Raw genomic sequence first — 16,923 nt, 5'->3', positions numbered from 1 at the left:
TTAGCGAGGCGAAATGAAGGGACGCGGCGTTTCAGTGAGAATCGTCATTTTAATCGAGTTCGATTGCGGTGCTGCTCCCCAAGGCCACGGCGCTCCGCTCCTCACCGTCGAAGTCGTCCCCGGCGTCCCTCGCCACCCTGGCGGGGCTGGCGGCCCTGCGCGCCCTGGCGGCGGCGCGCGGTAGGGGCAGCGGCACGAAGGCCGCGCGCATCCCCAGGTGGCGGTAGTCCCTGCCCACGCCGAAGACGGCGGGCACGGAGTGCTGCCCCGGCTCCTGCAGCCGCGCGGGGCCCGAGTCCCACAACCACCCCGTGGGCCAGGTCAGCCTCTCCGGGGCCTGCAGCCCCGCCCCCACGCCGAACGCCGCCCCCAGGTCGCCGTCGCCGCCACCTCCATCGCCGCCGTCCTCGGCTGGCTCCTCCGTGACGCGAGGCTCCTTACGTGCGTCGTCGCCAGCGTCCTCCAGGCCCTCCTTGTCGGCGTCGTCCTCGGTGGCGGCCTCCTCGTCGACGGCGTCCTCGTGCGCGTCCTTCTCTCGAAGCTGCCCCTCCTCGTCGTCCTTCTCGTGCGCGTGCTTCTGCAGGCGGCCGTCCTCGTGCGCGTGGGCGTCTCCCTCCTCATCGTGGGCGTCGCCCTGGTCGTGGACGGCGTCCTCGTCGTCCGCCTTCTGCTGCTGGGCCTTGTCCTCGTCGTGGGCGGCTTCGTCGGCGGCTTCGTGCGTTGCTTCCTGGTGCTCTGGCGCGCTCGCCGCCGCCACCAGCAGCACCCGGGACGCGTTCGGCGAGTCCTGCGTTTACGGAAACCACATTCTCAACTGCGGGGGCCAACGAGAGGCTCGAGTACAAAACGAACGAAATATTGATTTACCTGTCCCTGCGGCGAGTACAGCACTCCCTGGGGGATGGCGGTGCCCTGGGTGTCCGGTACGAACACGGCCTGGAAACGTCCACGCCATGTCAGAGGTCGGCAGTCGGAGCAAAGGGGGTCGCGTCGAAGTCGACACTTCGTTTTTGAACGGACTCATGTTTACAAGAATTCGAGGACTACACAAAATTCCTCAGATATATTTTGAGGGCAAAACCGTCTAATCGGGTCATTCTTTTTATGGATGACGGGAGTGGAGCCCCCAGGACTCGGACCCGAGCCGCGCCGTGGCCGAGACAGGCGGGGCGTCGAGGCGTCGCGACCTCGCCTTGTCGCACCTGCGGCTCGCCAGGGCGTGCCAGGGCGTGCCAGGGCGTGCCAGGGCGTGCCCGCCACGCCGCGCGATGACGATATAACGCGGCCCTTGTGGTGTGGTGGTGTGGGCCCGGGCGGGGCGGGGCGCGGGGGGGGGCTCCCCCGGGCCGGGCCACCTCCTGGGCGGGGTGCGCGCCTGGTCGAAACCGGGGAATCAACAGTTCCCTGCGTGGGCAGAGAGGGCGGCGAGGGCGGGTTAAGGGAGGGGCTCTATCGACCCCCCGGGCCCCCGCGGCCCCCGCGCCGCCCATGGCGCCCCCGCAGCCCTTCACGGGGTTGTTGCGTCGGCGGTGGCTGTTTCGGAGGTGCGCGGGGGGCTCCGCGGGGGGCTCCGCGGCGAGGCCTCCCGGTCGGCGCGTCTGCCAATATGGCAGGGTAGGCGGGGGCCGCGCGGGGGAACCAGCGGGACCCCGCTCGCATCACTGGTCCCATCTCGAAGCGTCCTCTTTGCAGCCGAAACCCTTCGCGCCACTTGACAAACAGTGGCAGTGCGCAGCGTGTAGGGCCCACACTGTAGGCCTACTTCTACTCACCCAGACGGCGCAGGCGGCGCAGACGGCCGCGGGCGTGCTGAGCGTCACCGGCCCGTACGTGTGTCTCATTGTCCAGTCCGCCCAGTTCTGCGGCGCGCGCCGACCGACCAAACCGGAGTTGGTCCACTCAAAAGCACGTCCACCCTGTAACGACATCAGCCATACCGCACCCTTCCCCGCCACGCCCCGCCCCAGCCCGCGGGGCAAGAAGTGGGCATGGCATGTTTGTGCGTGACAGAGGTGATTAAAAAACGTGGCGGCCAGGACCAGTAACCTGGACTAGCCTGGACGCGGCCAGCCACGCGCCAGCACCCCCACCCACCAAGCCATCATTCCGTGAGGGAGCCCAGTTCAGACCGTGCGTGCGATACAGACAGCGAGGAAGGCGCAGCCGAACCCCTCGCCTGGTGGTCTTCCCTACAGTGTGCGGATGGGTAGAAGCGTGGAGCGCCATTATTTTCCAAAATTTCCGGGCAATTTTAGATTTTTTTAGATTTTAATAGGTTTTTTTTTAAATCTAAAAAAAATAATCGCCCGGAAATTTGGAAAATAATGGCGTTCCACGCTTCTATCCATCTGGACACTGTAGGGAAGACCACCACGAGTGGTGTTCCGCTGCGCACGCACGCGGCTTCGCCCTGGCGTAGCGCCTGCGAACCCGGGTGCACCCGTGCGTGCCAGCCTCGTGGTTGCCTACCCCGCGCGCCTGCGAACCCTCGGGTAGGCAACGCGGATGCGCCCGTGCGTGCAAGCCTCGTGGTTGCCTACCCTGCTCTCGGCAGGCGCCCGGCGGACTGCTCCCCACCACTGGCCCGCTAATCCCCCGCGGCGCCACGAGGCTCCGGGACGGCCCCCGAGCGTATCACGGAGCGTGTTATCCAGTCACCACGATGCATGCCGCCACGCCGGTGCACTGCGCGGCGCGGCACGCCACTGGCTGCACGCCGCAGGGGTTACGGCGCGTGCCGCTCGTCTGCCGGCCGGTATTTGCCGAAGATCGCATCCTGCTTCACGCACTCCAGGGCCTGGAGGGGGTTGGAGGGGCGCCTGGAGCCGCGGCGCGGAGGCCCGGAGGCGCGCCGCGGCCCCCACCCTGTATAAAAGGGTCCGGGCGGCCGGATACTGGCTCAGTTAGTGGCGACCAAGTCGGATGGCCAGAGCAGACTCGACACACCACCATGCCACACGTCCAGGTGAGCTGACGAGTCAGACTGACTGACGACCGAGGGTCATTTTCTTTCCTCTTGAGTTTGCCGTGCTGTTCGTGGAAAACGTCGTTCAGGAAACTTAACTTCTTCATTCGATTTGTGTCCTCATTAGTGAAATTTCTCTTTTCAATGCACTAAGTGAAACTTATCCTCTCGATTCACTTAGCGAACCATCCCCTTTTTAAAGTAACAAACTATAATTTGAATTTTACCTTTCCCTTTGATGTGTGCTTAATGGTGGGAAAATGGGCAGACACGGTGTGGACGGTGCGGTGGTCTAATTTGGACTGACTGCGAACAGCCGTACCGTTGACAGTGACAATTTACAGAAACTTCCGCCAGAGGGCAACACTTACAGGCACGCGCGCACGCACGCACACAGGCACAGAGGCGCGAATTACAGATCAGGTGTAGGACAACTTTTTGAAAAAATAATTTTTATTACTGAGATTAGTCTTTTAATTCGCTTCATTTTTCAAGTTTTCCTGTTTTGAGAAAGTTTTCACAGAAACTTTATTTTAAAAACTAATTTTTTAAATTTCTTGTCTTTTATAAAACTTAGCTTGTGAAACCGAACTATCATCAATTTGTTTTATGGGGGAGGGCGGGCGCGAGCCGACGTGCAACCGGACGGTGCCGGACGGACGGTCGTCAGCTGCGAGGCGGCACTCAGGCGGCGCGCGGTACCGCACTGTAAGTGGTCCGGGTTGCACTGTTGCACCGGCTGGGCTCGGTAAGGCACTGGGTCTGTCGCTGTAATGCTCGCTGCAATGGGCCCTGGAAGTGGACAGTCCCTTCATCCCGTTCGGTCCGTTTCGCGTCCCGGACACAATAAGGAAGCCGGCGATAAAGCTACGTTATGCATGCTGGACGGCGGTCTGTGTGCGTGTGTGTGTCTGTGTGTGTGTGTTTGTGTTTGTGTGCGTGCGCGTGCGTCCGCTCGCGTAATCCGCACTTCACTCAAAGCCTTCCCCGGTCGAATTGGTTGAATCGGGCCGGAGTGTCATTGCCCCGCGGCGCCATTTGACCGGACAAAAACACCGGAGGGCAGCGGCAGTGGGTCTCGGTGCCTGCCTCCCCCCCCCCCTTTCCGGCCTTCCTTTTTGCAGTGAGCCGGGCGGAACGTGACGTAATGCAATCCCAGACCCAGTTTGCAAATGACTAATAAGCCGGCGGCTCCGCAAATCGGACCAATCTGCAGCCCGCTCTCGTTGTCCTGGAAGTAAAGCCTGTTGTTGTTTGTCTGCTCAGCCAGTGCTGCAGCTAGCCGTGCTGCTGCTGGCCGCCTCGCTGGGGCAGCCCAAGAAGGTCGGCGGCCTGGAGGACGCCGCCCCGCTGCCGCCGCGTTATGATTTCTCGCGCTACTTCGGCGCGCACGGAGGCGGCGGCGACCCCGGGGGCGGCCTTGGGGGCGGCCTGGGGGCGGACAAGGCCTCCGCAGCCGCCTCCGAACGAGACGCCAGCGCGGGCTTCGTGGAGCCCGTCGACTTCAAGTCCTTCTTCGGCGGCGTGGGCGGCGGCGGCAGCAGCGGCTTCGGGGGACAGCGGCAGGCCGCCAGCCCCTTCTTCGGGTGAGGCTCCCTGGCTTGTTATGCCCCGGTGACATGGCCGGAATCGATTGATCGACCCGATCGCTGGGAAGTGGCCAGCTTGCCTAAGCGGTTTAGTTCCACCAGCTTCGACACGGTCTTTACCGCGGCCCCGCGCGGCCTTGCGGCGCACCGCCCTACCATGCCGTCCTTGGCATCCAATGTCTTGGCTAACTCACTCTTGTTCCGCAGTGCCAGCTCGCTGTCCGCCAACAAGCAGTCCAGGCTGCCCTTCGGGTCGTTCGGCGCGCTGGCCGCCGCGTCCTCGGCCGAGGACGACTTCGGCGACTTCGCCAAGGCCAAACGCGGCGCTGGCGGCGACGCGGGCCGCGCGGAGCAGCAGTCCGACGACGACTTCTTCCACTTTGACTTCGCGGACGGCGCCGGCACCAAGTCCGACCTCCAGGACGAGGACGGCGAGGACCGCGACGAGGCCGACGATGACGACGGCGACACGGCGGGCCACTCGCGGCCTCTCAAGGCCGGCAACGCGCGCTACCCGTCGTACTCGTCGTACTACCACACGCAGCCCGAGCAGCTGCGCGCCGGCGCCGGCACGAACGCCGAGGCCCAAGACGAGGACGACTTCGGCTTCGACGAAGAGGAGGGCGCCGGCGCCGGCGCCACGGCCTCGGACATCCGCACGCCGAGCCGCACCCCGCTGGCCTCCTCCGCCGAGGCGTACGACAGCAGGCCCTTCCGCGACGCCTCGCAGCACACGGCTGACCCCGTGACGGACAAGGGCTTGGGGGGCTCGGGGCCCGCCAGGTTCAACCTGCAGAGCGGCTTCGTGCCGTCACCAGTGGACCCGCTGCGGACGCAGGCGTCGCAGGCCCAAGCCACCCAGGCCGCCCAGTCCTCCAAGGCGGCGAGCCACGCCGCCGTGCACGCCGCAGTCCGCGCCGCGCACCGCGCTGCCGCCAGCCACGGCAAGACGGCGGCGGCGCCAGGCTCGGGGCTGGGGCTGGGCGTGGGGCTGGGGGGCAGCCCTCTCGGGCCTCTCGGGGCGGCCGACGTCGACGGGCTGGGCCCCGTGATGCGGTCCTTCGTGCGCCGCACGCGCGAGGAGCCCGACGAAGCCTTCTTCGAGGGGGACAGTGACGGCGAGGAGAAGGAAGGCGACGACTACCGCTTCGGCCCGGAGTTCTTCGGCGGCGACGACGACGACGACGACGCGCCGCGGGGGAAGCAGGCCGCCGAGGCGGACGACGACGGCGAGGCGCAGCAGAGCGCCGCCGCCACGCCCGGCAGCTGCAAGAAGGTCAAGAAGAAGGGGTCCGTGTGCATGGTGTGCGCCGACCCCAAGACGGGCGGCAACTACGAGCAGTGCCAGTACGCCACGGAGCCCGAGACACAGTCCTACTCCTTCGGCAGGTCCTCGTCGTACGGGAACCCGCGGGGCGGCAAGAGCAGACGCCGGCGGCGGCGCGAGGAAGACCGCCAGCAGCAGGAGGCGCAGGACTCGTCCCTCCAAGACACGTCGCAGGACACGTCGCAAGACACGTCCTCGCAGGACAGCCAGCGGCAGCAGGAGGCCCCGGGCGACGCGCAGGACGGACTCGCGGTCGGGCTGGACAGCGCCGAGCACGAGGAGGACCACGCCAAGATCCAGGAGGAGCTGGACCGCTCGCTGGAGCAGCTGCAGGGCCCCAAGTACGAGGACTACTTCAGCTTCCTGTTCCCCGAGCTCGCCAAGGAGAAGGAGCAGGAGCAGATCAAGGAGAAGAAGGGCAAGAAGAAGGACAAGAAGGAGAAGAAGAAGAAGAGTAAAAAGCCCAAGAAGGGCAAGCAGAAGGCGGAGGAGGACGCCAGCGAGGAGGTGAGCAGCCTGCTGTCGCGCCTGGAGGACGACGACGAGGACCCCTTCGCGGCGGAGACCACCTCGGCGGTGGGGGCGGGGCTGGCGGGGCCCGGGCCGTCCGCAGAGCTTTGGCTCGGGCCGCCCGAGAGTGCGGGACCGCCAGGGTCGGTGGGGGTCGTGCCCAAGAAGGACCTGGAGAGGATGCTGGGGGAATTCCAGCAGAAGGACCGGTCCGACTGCACCAAGGTGGAGAAGGACAAGATGACGTGCTACCAGTGCGTGGACAAGAAAGGAATGCAACACGAGGAGTGCATGTTCGTGGCCGCGTCCGAGCCAAAGCAGAGCCACCTTGCCTACCACCAGTCCTCGGCCTTTAAGCAGCCCGGACCGCCACCCAAGGCTGTGGCGTCATCCAAGGTGACTGACGCTACTGCTACCACGACTGCGGCGCCGCCACGTACCGCCACCGCGCGCGCTGCCGCCTCCAACAACGCCCCCAGCGCGGTGGCCGCCCCCACCACCCCAAGCGCCAAGGGCGGTGCCAAGTCGCGGCAGCAGCGCGCGGCAGAGCCGGCAGAGCAGGCCCAGGCTGAGGCCGAGGACGACGACGAAGAGAAGGAGGATCTCCAGGACGACGAAGAGGAGGTGGTGGAGCCCGAGGGCCTGGGGCAGGGCCCAGACGACGGCATGTTCACGGAGGAGACCAAACCCGTGTTCGACCGCGCGCTCAAGATGTCCCTGCCCAAGTACATGCTGGACCGAAGCGAGAACGAGCGAGTGTTCGACGAGGTGCTGGCCTCCGGGGTGTAGGTCGGTGGTCGCCGCGTGTCGCCGCCCACCAGAACCAGTGCCGGAGTTCCGCCACCCCCTCTTTCGCCTTGTTTACTCACTGAGACTGATCTTTTGTAGAGCCAATATACTGTTATGTTAATATTGTTTTATGTGATTTTATATAGCACTTGTTTAAGATACGGGGAAGGTAATTTAAAAACTTCTCTTTTGTGATATCATGTGACACTTTTAATTTAAAGTAATTGAAGACAGGAATATTCTCATTGGCACACACTCTTCACCTTCTTTGTGTATCCTTTTTAAAGTATATAATTTGTTGTTTGTAGACGATCCAACACTATTTTATTGAAAATGTGTTCTTGCAGGATCTCTTTGAGATTGCAGTTCCTGTTTCTTTCCTTCTTGTGAGGGCATGACCGCCCCTCCTCAACCCATGAATATTTCCTAGAATTACTGTTTTCCATTCCCTGATTGTTATTGTTGAAATTATTGTACATTTTTGTTGATATTGTCATTGTTTGTTGTTTATAATTAAAAAAGTCATTTAAGTCAAATCTACATTTTCATTAGATCCTTTATTTTTCACGACAGCATGAACCATGTCACATGCACGCAAATCTTGTTAAGGAATCTTCTTCACTTACAATCATCTAAAAATACTGTCCAATGGTAAAGATTCGTAAATTATGTTACAAGCACTTAATAGTACAAAAGTCAGAAACACTGAAAGTAAGGAGATTTAGGCACAATAGAGTAAAATGTAGTAAGAAAGACAAATGTCAAATGGTAGATCTTGACTCAATAGCATTTAAAAAAAACAGAAGAAGCTATGAGAATCCTCTCTATAACATAAAAATGAAAGTTAAAATGGGACATATCATACTTTGATATGTGAGGCCTTTTATGAAAGAAGAAAACAAAATGTGATGTGATTGTAAATTCTTTGAAACAAAACAACTTAAATTATTTTTCTATTCATTGGCCTCTGTTTTATTAACACTTCATAAACACCTAGAATGGTAAACATGATAGGTATCAATTAGAAACATTTCATTTCACAATAGAAAGTTACAATAAGCTCAAATTAGCTTCACTTTAATGTTAATTTTTAAAGAGAGCATTTAGCACTCTTATGGTCTTAAGTTAAGTCTTAAAAGTTCATAAATGATAAACTTTAAAATTCAGGTAACTAAAGATTCAAGCAGAATGTCAGGTAAAATTCCTGATTCACAAGGATTACCAGGTAGTGAGAGAACATTTCTCATTATCCAGATTCACAATAAGAGGTCAACCCTTTTGAGAATCTATTTTAAATCTTCCTGACGAACAGGACAAGGCCTACTCATTCCGAGGTGCCCCTCGGATAAGTGAGAAGACCTTGGAAAGCTGATGTCATACAACATCACAAACAACAAATGTTTGTTCAGGACCAGAAGCAACAATTGCATTATTCATTTCTTGGCGCTTCTTGTCATCAGCCATTGCTTTGCTGTACATCCGAACGGCATCGTCCTGCACAGTCCACGTGTCTTCTTTATATCTTCCTGCAGCCTGCAGCTCCATCAAAATTTTTTGTGCCTCTGTCTTAGGTATATCTGAGTTAAATTTTAAAGAAATATCAGTACACTTAGTTCAGAGGAATATTTAAATGGAACTCCTGTCACTGTGCTTACTTTTGTACTTGGCAATAGAATCACGGATCACACTTAACACATCCCTCGCCATGCCAGCTGCATCACCGCACACAAAAATGTATGCATCTTCTTCCAGGATCATCTGACACACGTCTTGAAGGTGAAGTCTTATATTATCCTGACAAAAAATTAGAAAAAAAAATTTGATCATTTCTTTAAAAGTTACCCACTTTTCAAAAGGCAGAAGTGCTTTCAATACCTGCACATATTTTGGTGAAGACTTGTCCCTAGAGTGTGCCACCATATACCTGTCCAGAGTCCCATTTAATACATGTTTCTTGATCTCATTGCTGAAAAGAAAGAGACAGTCACAGTTGGGTAAAATGCAGTTAGAAACAGTTCAACAGACATTGCCTTAATTTACCTGTAAATCATATCCCTGAGGGGATACCGACAGCCATAAAATAACCAGCACCGACTGACTTTAATAAGATTTTTGTCCTTCAGCTGCTTTTCTCTCTGCTGCAAAAATCCTGGAAAAGAAAACATTTGGCAATTGGTTATTTTTGATTTTCTACTTAATATCCCAACAAAATTTTAGACGAAGATGGCTTACCAACAAATGGAGCAACTCCAACACCTGGTCCAATCATTATCACAGGACGACTTAAATCCGCTGGAGCATGGAAAAAACTACTGGCCCGCATAAATATTGGAATCTAAGACAAATTGAAAAAATAAAATGTTACACGATGTTTTTTGGCTTGGATCTTGAGCTGTTTATTATGTAACACAGACCTGGATGGAGGGTTTTCCCTCAGGTGATAAACTTAGGGCTTCTACCTGGCTGCATAGAGCAGCTTCAGCTTCACCATCGCTGGTGCGCCTTAAAGGTGCTGTCAGAGTTTCAAGCCAGCCCGTGCACACTCCTCTCCTCTTTCCGCCCGGAATGATAAACTCAGTTAACGAAAACGCTATGTGTACATGCGTTTCAGCTTCGCCTGGAAATTATTTATATCATTATTATTGTAGGTAACTCCTTTGAGGAAACTATTTATAAATAGGATAAACAAGAATGAATTTTACCAGAAAAATATGCAATAGAATAGGGTCTAGGCAGCAAGCGTGGCATGTGCTCGAGAACAACATTGATGGGAGGCAGACAAGAGCGATGGTCCTGCAAGAGGGCCTCCAAATAACTACGACCAGATGCAATCCACTCAGTGTATCCATCGCCCTTGCGACTACATAATTCACTCAGACTTTCATGGTCTTCGGGATCTGAGGTGTATTCTAGTAAAGCTCGGATGAAAAGCTGCAATTGGTGAAAACACGTGAGGGATGAATACGATTGACTCAATGATTGCATGGTTGCAGAATGTGAATTCCTTACCTTTTTTGGAACAGCGTGGAGATCTAGGCAAGATTCAAATATTTCCCTCAAAGTAGAAACTTCTGGGATGTGAGGGGGAACAGAGGCCTTTTTCTTACCACAATCAGCCCTCACACTAATTTGGCACATTATATCCAAATGATCTTTCACCCCAAGGCGATCCAGTAATTTTTCTACTTCCTCAGAATTATTTCGAGGACAAATTCCAATGGTATCCCCAGGCACCAGGGTGTGAGGAAAGTTCTGTTTGGAAAAAAAAAAAGAAAACTGTATAGACTTTTGATCTCTGTAAGAGCAGAACCAAGAAATGAATAGCAGAATGTTTTACCTTCACATCCAAGACTAAATCGTAAACCTTTTTAACATCATCACCTGACGTGAGACAGTTGGCAGAGACCACATCTGCCCAATAAATGTCCGAAACACCAAATGGAAGAGGGGCTTTAATCTGACCAATGGCAGGTAATGGAGTACGCTGGGATGCAGGGAACAGAAAATCATTTTTTGGTGACTCATTCAAGGATTACACAACACAAGCCTTAAAAGAAAAACGCGAGAGACTTCGATACTGTTCTAGATGACACTGTTTGTTATTTATAAAAATATTGTTGGTCTAAAATACATGACTACTTTCACAACTTGAACAAAGGACTTCCAGCATAGGCCCTGTTGAGTATAACCTAAGTGACGACGGACCCAACATACAAATGCGACCGCGTCGCGTTGAGCTTCTACTTTGAATGGTCAATGACGTTGTAAAGAATGCTCATTTCTTTTAGTGTGCCTCGAAGCATGCCGAAAAGTGAAGGGATTATCGATCGGCCGATCGGACGGGCAATGACACACTGTGAAACCGCGACCTACCGCACTTGCCGGTGCCTCACTAACGTCGTAGTTGACTTCCAAGTACTCTGCGGGGAGTTTCGGAAGCCCGTCCATGGCGGCAGAGCAGTGTCTAATACAGATCTTCCTTAAACAACATTAAAACTGGCTCGAGGAGTACGAGCTGGCCGCACGCGTGGGTAGCAGACGAGACGAGACAGCAGAAGACAAAGCGTGCGAACTGCGTGTCGGGAGCAGACGAAAAAGAAGAGGGGAGGGGGAAGGGGGAGGGGAAGCGAGCATTAAACGGTTATTTGCAGTCAAAGACGCTTATGCGCAGTAAAAGAAGCTAAGCCCGAGATCCTGGCGGGCGAAATTCAAACGTACACACTCTAATATTGTGATAAAGCTCTACAAGCTGAGATTTGGACTCGAACTATAATGTTCTTTATCATTTTCAGTACGTAGGAGAAAAGCAAAGAAGTCATTTCCACATTTATTTATTTGCGGAGCAAACACATGAAATTTTATTTTGAGTGTGCAATTAAAATAAATTCCAGACTCATTATTTGAATGTAACAATAATGACATTAATATCACAGAATAACTTCTACCTTGAGTACAAACATAACATACATTATGCCCGGATGTACTCCGGCAGCGCTAAAACTAAACGCCGCAACTAAAATATGATCCGCTGCGGACAGGGTTCGAACCTGTGCGGGTAGAACCCATTGGATTTCAAGTCCAACTCCTTAACCACTCGGACACCACAGCACATAGGATGGTCGGCGTCAAAACACACCCGGCCACGGCCTGCGAGGCCTGTGAGGTATTCGTGCCCTGTTCGGGCAGATTCGGGTGGCGGCCCGACTGTCTGCTTCGGCAGCCGCCTCGCAGAGGGCGCCACCCGACGGGGCCCTGCGGGGAAAACTTGGCGGGAAACGGAAGGGATTCCCTGCAAACCTTTGGCGCCATTTCCACTTTCGGGGCAGCTTTCGGCCAAAGCTACGGCTGCGAACGAGACCAGGGAAGTCCAGCAGGTGCTAGGGTCCATCCGGCACAACTCAGTGATCGTCAGAAGGAAGGCCCCCGCCGACACACGCGCACCTTGACCCCGCCCCGCACGTTGGTGGTGAGGTTGAGGTTGAGCGGCACGTCCTGGGTGCAGCGCGGGCCGTCGTCGGGCACCTCGAAGCGCACCCTGGGCGCGAGCGCGGCGACGGCCGCCTTGAGGAACATGATGGCGTAGCGCTGGCCCACGCAGTTCCGCGGCCCCGCGCTGAAGGGCACGAAGGCGAAGGGGTGGCGGCCGCGCGACGTCTCGGGCAGGAAGCGGTCCGGGTCGAAGTCGTCCGGGCGCTCGAACAGCTCGGCGCTGCGGTGCACGTGCGGCAGCCAGAACATGAGCTGGCAGCCCCGCGGCACCAGCGTCCCCGACGGCAGCACCACGTCCTCGCGCACGCGGCGCCCGAACAAGGGCACTACGCTGTAGTAGCGCAGCACCTCCTTCACCACGCACTCGGTGTACTGCAGGTGCGGCATGTCGTCCGGGGTCAGCGGCCGCGACACGTCCTCGCCGAGCACGTCCACCACCTCCTGCGGCACAACACATGGCGGGCCGTTCAGAAAGAGCGGGGGGCCAAATGGAAATACTGCAAATTCATTATGAGAATAAGGCTTCGGGCATGCACGGGATTCGCGGTATTTAATTAATTTATGTACGGCTCCTAATCGCAGGAAGGCGGTGCTTTCCCGACCGGGTTTTAGGCTGTGCGCACCTGCCACAGCTTCTGCTGCACGTCCTGGCGGATGGCCAGGGTCAGGATGATGAGGCTGAGCGTCTCCATGGAGGAGGAGGACCCAATGGACACCAGGGTCTTGACCTCCTCGGCGATCTCCAGGTCGTCCAGGCTGGCGCCCTCCTCCGACTGCAGCAGGTGGTCCAGGAAGGCCATGCGGCGGCGCGCTCGCGAGGCCTTGTTGGCGAGGGCCTGCTTCTTGGCGCGGATGATGCGGCTGGTGAAGCCGTCCAGTGCCGCCTTGGCGCGCGCGTACTCGGGGAAGCGCTTGTGGAAGGCGAAGACCCTGTCGATGAGCAGCCAGGGCTTGCCGGAGCGCAGCATGAAGGCCCTCTGCGCCTTGGGGATGGCGCCAAGGAACTCGCGCAGCCCCTCGTCGCCGTCGGGCACGTCCGTGGACATGACGGTCTCCATGATGGCGGAGTTGGCACAGTGGCCGCAGAGCGGCACCACGTCCAGCACGCAGCCGTCGTGGCGCAGCAGCGCGTCGGCCAGCCCCACGGCGTGCCGGTGGAAGGCGGGCACGAAGTCGCGCAGGATGTCCAGGTGCAGGCTGGGCGTGATGGCCTTACGGTGTCGCCGCCACGCCGCGCCGTGCAGCGTGGCCAGCCCCCGGCCCAGCAGCGGCTCCAGGGCCGAGTACACCACGGACTTGGCCGCGAGGCGCTGGCTCGACAGCACGGCCTCCACGTCGCGGACCTGCAGCAGCACCACCAGGGTCATGGGGCCGACGCACACGCGGAACACAGAGCCCTGCTTGGCCATGGCGCCGCACAGCGCCGTCATGGACGCGTACGCGCCGCCGCCACCGCGCGGGATCAGCCCGTCCTGGAAGAGGCTGGGGCCCGGCAGGGACGCCGTCAACCGCCGGGCGCGGAGCAGGTCCAGTGAGACGCGGACGACGCGGACCACGGAGGAGCGCAGCGTGTACACGGCGGCCAGCACTCCGGACACAAGCAGCAGTACCGCCAACAAGGCTGCCATCGCGAGGTGCGTCCCGGACTGTCACCAGCCTGGTTGACGGCGTGCCTTTTGTTGCACCGGGGCTGGGGTGGCCGATGACCCCGCCGTCCCGGCGCCCCGTGTGACCCGAGTCACTGCCCCGCGGTCGCGGCCCCGCGAGGGCCCCGCAAGGGCCCCGACAGCGGTGGCGAAAGCGCGGACGCCCCGCCCCGCACCCCGCACACACACCTGTGGCGCATCCGCCAACCCGGATGACCCAAGTCTCGACTGAAAACTGCTGCATTTATTGTAATCGCAAACGGTCCCAAACTACAATTTATTTTCGCAGGACGGTCGGCTTACGACCCACTACTGCACTGTCGTTGACCACCTCCGCCGCCGTGGCGGCGCCATCCTCGCCGTCACCCGATCGGCCCACTACACTAGCACGGGCCGCAGGAGCGCCCGGCCAGGCAGGGGGACCGGTTCGCGGGTAGAGCCCCCGCGGGTACGCGTTCAAAGTTATCTCTTGCCTGGCTGGCTAGCCTGCGTCGTCCCGGCCGTCCCGGCGTCGTTTTCGGCGACAGCCTTCACGGCCTTGCGAGCGCCGGTTCGGCCGGCCAGTCAAGCCAGCAGACAGCGGCAGGCAGCGGCAGCCAGGCAGCAGCACAAGCAGGCGGACCGGGCCGGGCTGGGTTTCTTCAGTTGAGAGTTGAGGACGGTCCACTGTACTCCGACCGCAGCACCGCGCCGAGAAGCTGAAAATGATTTCCTCTGATAACGTGTCTGGTAAGTACGTCGTTTGTTTTGATTTCATGACAGCGACGAACCGCCAGCAACACGGTGAATCAAGAATTATTGACGCCTCAATCCAGTGTGCTATTGGGTCGTTCATTCAAGGCCGAAGGAGGCCGATTACGTAGTAGTATGTCGCGGAATGTGGTGATATGTCAACCGAGGACTCGCGAAGCGCCGAGATTAGACAAGGCTGCCGTGTGTGTTATCCTAGGCGATTCACTTGCCGTACATGCGAGTTTCGCGGTGAAACAGGCGGGCGCGTTTCTTTTAAAACGTGCAACACGAATCAGCTGCGCAGGCCGCGGGCCGCACCGCGCTTGGCGCCGCGGGAGGCGTCTGTTTGGGTTTGGGTGCCGTCTCGGACGCAGCCAGCACGCCGTCAGCGTTCCTCGACGGGGTCGCCGTGTCACCGATGTGGAAGAGGAGGGGGAGGGCGTTAAACGAGATAACGAGGGACCGTCTGTGAGTTAGAGTCTGCGCGGTACAGTCGGAAAGACTAATTCCTTTCCCCCGCACGCCGGTCGCGTTAGACTTTCCAAACGCGTGGCGACGAGGGAGGAGCCGGGCATCACTGCATAAATGTCAGTCGAGCCCGTCAAAGCCACGCTGGACACGTCAACGAGTGACGGCTTGGTTGTGCGTTTGTTGTTGACGATTGTGTTGTTGTTGATGATCGTGTTGTTGTGCCGGCAGGCCGCACCGTGGCGGTGGCGGCCGTGGCTGCCGCGGGCGCCGCGGTGCTGGGGGTGGCGGTGGCGCGCAAGCTGCTCGAGGACAAGACCCCCGCGGAGTCGGACTGGCGGCGCGTCGGCACCGTCTCCACCCTCAACTTGTTCCCCCTCAAGTCGGGCAAGCCCGTCAGCAGCGACAAGATGCTGGCCGACGAGGCCGGGCCCGCCCTGGGACTTCTCCGGGACAGGTAGGCGTCCAGGTTGACGGAGTCGAGCCCGCCCAGACTGGGGGTAACGACTGTCCTGTTTTCCAGGTCTTTCATGGCGATTGATCGCACTGGCCGCGCCGTCACTGGGCGCTCCCACCCCGGCCTGCTGACCGTGTCCGTCTCGCCCGTGGCGGGCAAGGAGGGCGTCATGGAGTTGCGCAGCTCGCTGGTGGACAAGCCCCTGATCCTGGACACCACCGAGCTCAAGGCGCACTCTGGCCGGAAGGTCGCGTAAGTAGTTTACTTGTTGCGCCGGCGCTGCGACGGCGGGCTGAGTGTTGACGGGATGGTGTGGCGCTGCGGCAGGATCTGGCACTCCACCGTGTCCGCAGTGGACTGCGGCGACGAGGCCGCGGCCTTCATCCGGAAGGTCGCCGTGACCCCCGCGCACCCCGAGGCCTCCGCCGCCGCGGACCTGCGCCTCACCTTCTACCCCTGGCAGCGCACGGACCGCCGCGGAGTCACCAAGAGGGCGCGCGGCATCAACGTAAGTACCCGCCGGGGCTCGAACCTCCAACCCGCGTCCGCGATCTCGCCTCCAAGACGCTGGTGTGGTGTTGCAGGGCATCTTCGCGGACGAGACGGCGTACCACGTGATCGTCCGCTCGTCCCTCGACGCGCTCAACGAGAAGCTCCAGGTGCCCGTCAGCTCGCTCAACTTCCGACCCAACTTCGTGGTGGACGGGCCGGCCGCCTTCGAGGAGGACGCCTGGCAGTGGGTGCGCATCGGCCAGGCCGTCTTCAAGGTGATCATGCCATGCGGCAGGTGAGGCTCGCGCACTTCTTCGTCGCCAACGCGGAGTCAATTGCTTGCTTAAAACTCGTCCCTCCACAGGTGCATCCTGACCACCGTTGACCCGGAGACCGGAGTTAAGTCACCCGCCACCGAGCCGCTGGCCACTCTCAGGAAGTAAGTCTATCCCCCTGAACCTCGACCCTGCCGAACCGCGGGCTTGTTGCTGACGACGGTGAACTCGTTTGCTACAGGTTCCGCCACCCGACCCCCGCGCAGAGGGCGCTGATGCCCCCCGAAGACAGCCACGCGCCCGTCATGGGGATCAGGATGGCTATCGTGAAGCAGGGCGAGATCTCCCTCAACGACGCCGTGCACGTGTACCCGTGAGCACCTCGCCGCCCTGCACGCCCTGAAACGCACCTAGTTCTAAGATCACATTCCCTGTTAAGCCGAAATTAAGTATTGTTTATTTTTCGTGCTGCCCTGTGCGATTATGTTGGTAGGTGACAAACTGTCATCGGGTGAGTGGGTTAAAATAAATTTTCAACAGTTACTTGTGCCCTGGAACTTATTCCCCCACCCCCACTCTCACAAAACAACTCAGGATGCCTGGGCAATGGCCTCCCCCTGCGAGTAGGCAACCCCTCCTGCTCGGCAGCCCAAGCGGCGTCTGTTGGGTTGCCTACCCTCGGAC

At 58.4% G+C, this 16,923-nt stretch overlaps 4 protein-coding genes and 1 non-coding gene across 5 annotated transcripts; 1 reads left to right on the top strand and 4 right to left on the bottom strand.

The window, feature by feature from the left end:
- Positions 1–44: 44 nt before the first annotated feature.
- LOC117647339 (high mobility group nucleosome-binding domain-containing protein 5-like) lies at positions 45–1,841 on the bottom strand. The gene is made up of 4 exons (XM_034389059.1): positions 1,773–1,841; positions 868–936; positions 442–787; positions 45–97 (listed from the first exon to the last, which is right to left on the bottom strand). Exons 1-4 carry the CDS (start codon positions 1,839–1,841, stop codon positions 45–47), a joined length of 537 nt encoding a protein of 178 aa, XP_034244950.1.
- Positions 1,842–7,716: 5,875 nt separating this feature from the next.
- On the bottom strand, positions 7,717–11,277 carry LOC117647078 (methionine synthase reductase). The gene is made up of 10 exons (XM_034388586.1): positions 11,054–11,277; positions 10,518–10,664; positions 10,190–10,432; positions 9,883–10,111; positions 9,595–9,797; positions 9,413–9,515; positions 9,221–9,329; positions 9,056–9,146; positions 8,836–8,974; positions 7,717–8,757 (listed from the first exon to the last, which is right to left on the bottom strand). Exons 1-10 carry the CDS (start codon positions 11,126–11,128, stop codon positions 8,555–8,557), a joined length of 1,542 nt encoding a protein of 513 aa, XP_034244477.1. The 5' UTR covers positions 11,129–11,277; the 3' UTR covers positions 7,717–8,554.
- Positions 11,278–11,706: 429 nt separating this feature from the next.
- On the bottom strand, positions 11,707–11,788 carry Trnas-uga. Its single transcript has one exon. It is a non-coding gene; the product is annotated as a tRNA-Ser (tRNA).
- Positions 11,789–12,088: 300 nt separating this feature from the next.
- LOC117647338 (cytochrome P450 4C1-like) lies at positions 12,089–13,797 on the bottom strand. The gene is made up of 3 exons (XM_034389058.1): positions 13,525–13,797; positions 12,793–13,479; positions 12,089–12,691 (listed from the first exon to the last, which is right to left on the bottom strand). Exons 1-3 carry the CDS (start codon positions 13,795–13,797, stop codon positions 12,089–12,091), a joined length of 1,563 nt encoding a protein of 520 aa, XP_034244949.1.
- A 609-nt stretch (positions 13,798–14,406) lies between these two features.
- Positions 14,407–16,782, top strand: LOC117647079 (mitochondrial amidoxime reducing component 2-like). Its single transcript, XM_034388587.1, has 7 exons — positions 14,407–14,544; positions 15,247–15,472; positions 15,539–15,724; positions 15,800–15,980; positions 16,057–16,259; positions 16,329–16,403; positions 16,481–16,782. The coding sequence occupies exons 1-7, from the start codon at positions 14,520–14,522 to the stop codon at positions 16,614–16,616; spliced, it is 1,032 nt and encodes a 343-aa protein (XP_034244478.1). The 5' UTR covers positions 14,407–14,519; the 3' UTR covers positions 16,617–16,782.
- Positions 16,783–16,923: the final 141 nt, after the last annotated feature.

This window comes from Thrips palmi, unplaced genomic scaffold (assembly GCF_012932325.1).
Source record: "Thrips palmi isolate BJ-2018 unplaced genomic scaffold, TpBJ-2018v1 HiC_scaffold_2, whole genome shotgun sequence".
In the NCBI taxonomy this organism is placed as follows: domain Eukaryota; kingdom Metazoa; phylum Arthropoda; class Insecta; order Thysanoptera; family Thripidae; genus Thrips; species Thrips palmi.
The sequence above is the reverse complement of the archived record's forward strand: the minus strand, read 5'-3'. Positions and strand labels throughout refer to the sequence as shown.

Coding starts and splice junctions, on each gene's coding strand:
- LOC117647339 (XM_034389059.1), bottom strand. CDS start 1,841: ATGAGACACACGTACGGGCCGGTGACGCTCAGCACGCCCGCGGCCGTC. Junction 788..867: donor TGTACTCGCCGCAGGGACAG/GTAAATCAATAT, acceptor CCGTAAACGCAG/GACTCGCCGAACGCGTCCCG. Junction 98..441: donor GGACGCTGGCGACGACGCAC/GTAAGGAGCCTC, acceptor GACGGTGAGGAG/CGGAGCGCCGTGGCCTTGGG.
- LOC117647078 (XM_034388586.1), bottom strand. CDS start 11,128: ATGGACGGGCTTCCGAAACTCCCCGCAGAGTACTTGGAAGTCAACTAC. Junction 10,433..10,517: donor ATTTAGTCTTGGATGTGAAG/GTAAAACATTCT, acceptor TTTTCCAAACAG/AACTTTCCTCACACCCTGGT. Junction 9,147..9,220: donor CTCAGGGATATGATTTACAG/GTAAATTAAGGC, acceptor CTTTCTTTTCAG/CAATGAGATCAAGAAACATG.
- LOC117647338 (XM_034389058.1), bottom strand. CDS start 13,797: ATGGCAGCCTTGTTGGCGGTACTGCTGCTTGTGTCCGGAGTGCTGGCC. Junction 13,480..13,524: donor TCGGCCCCATGACCCTGGTG/GTGCTGCTGCAG, acceptor CTGTCGAGCCAG/CGCCTCGCGGCCAAGTCCGT. Junction 12,692..12,792: donor TGCAGCAGAAGCTGTGGCAG/GTGCGCACAGCC, acceptor GCATGCCCGAAG/CCTTATTCTCATAATGAATT.
- LOC117647079 (XM_034388587.1), top strand. CDS start 14,520: ATGATTTCCTCTGATAACGTGTCTG. Junction 15,981..16,056: donor AGAGGGCGCGCGGCATCAAC/GTAAGTACCCGC, acceptor GTGGTGTTGCAG/GGCATCTTCGCGGACGAGAC. Junction 16,260..16,328: donor GTGATCATGCCATGCGGCAG/GTGAGGCTCGCG, acceptor GTCCCTCCACAG/GTGCATCCTGACCACCGTTG.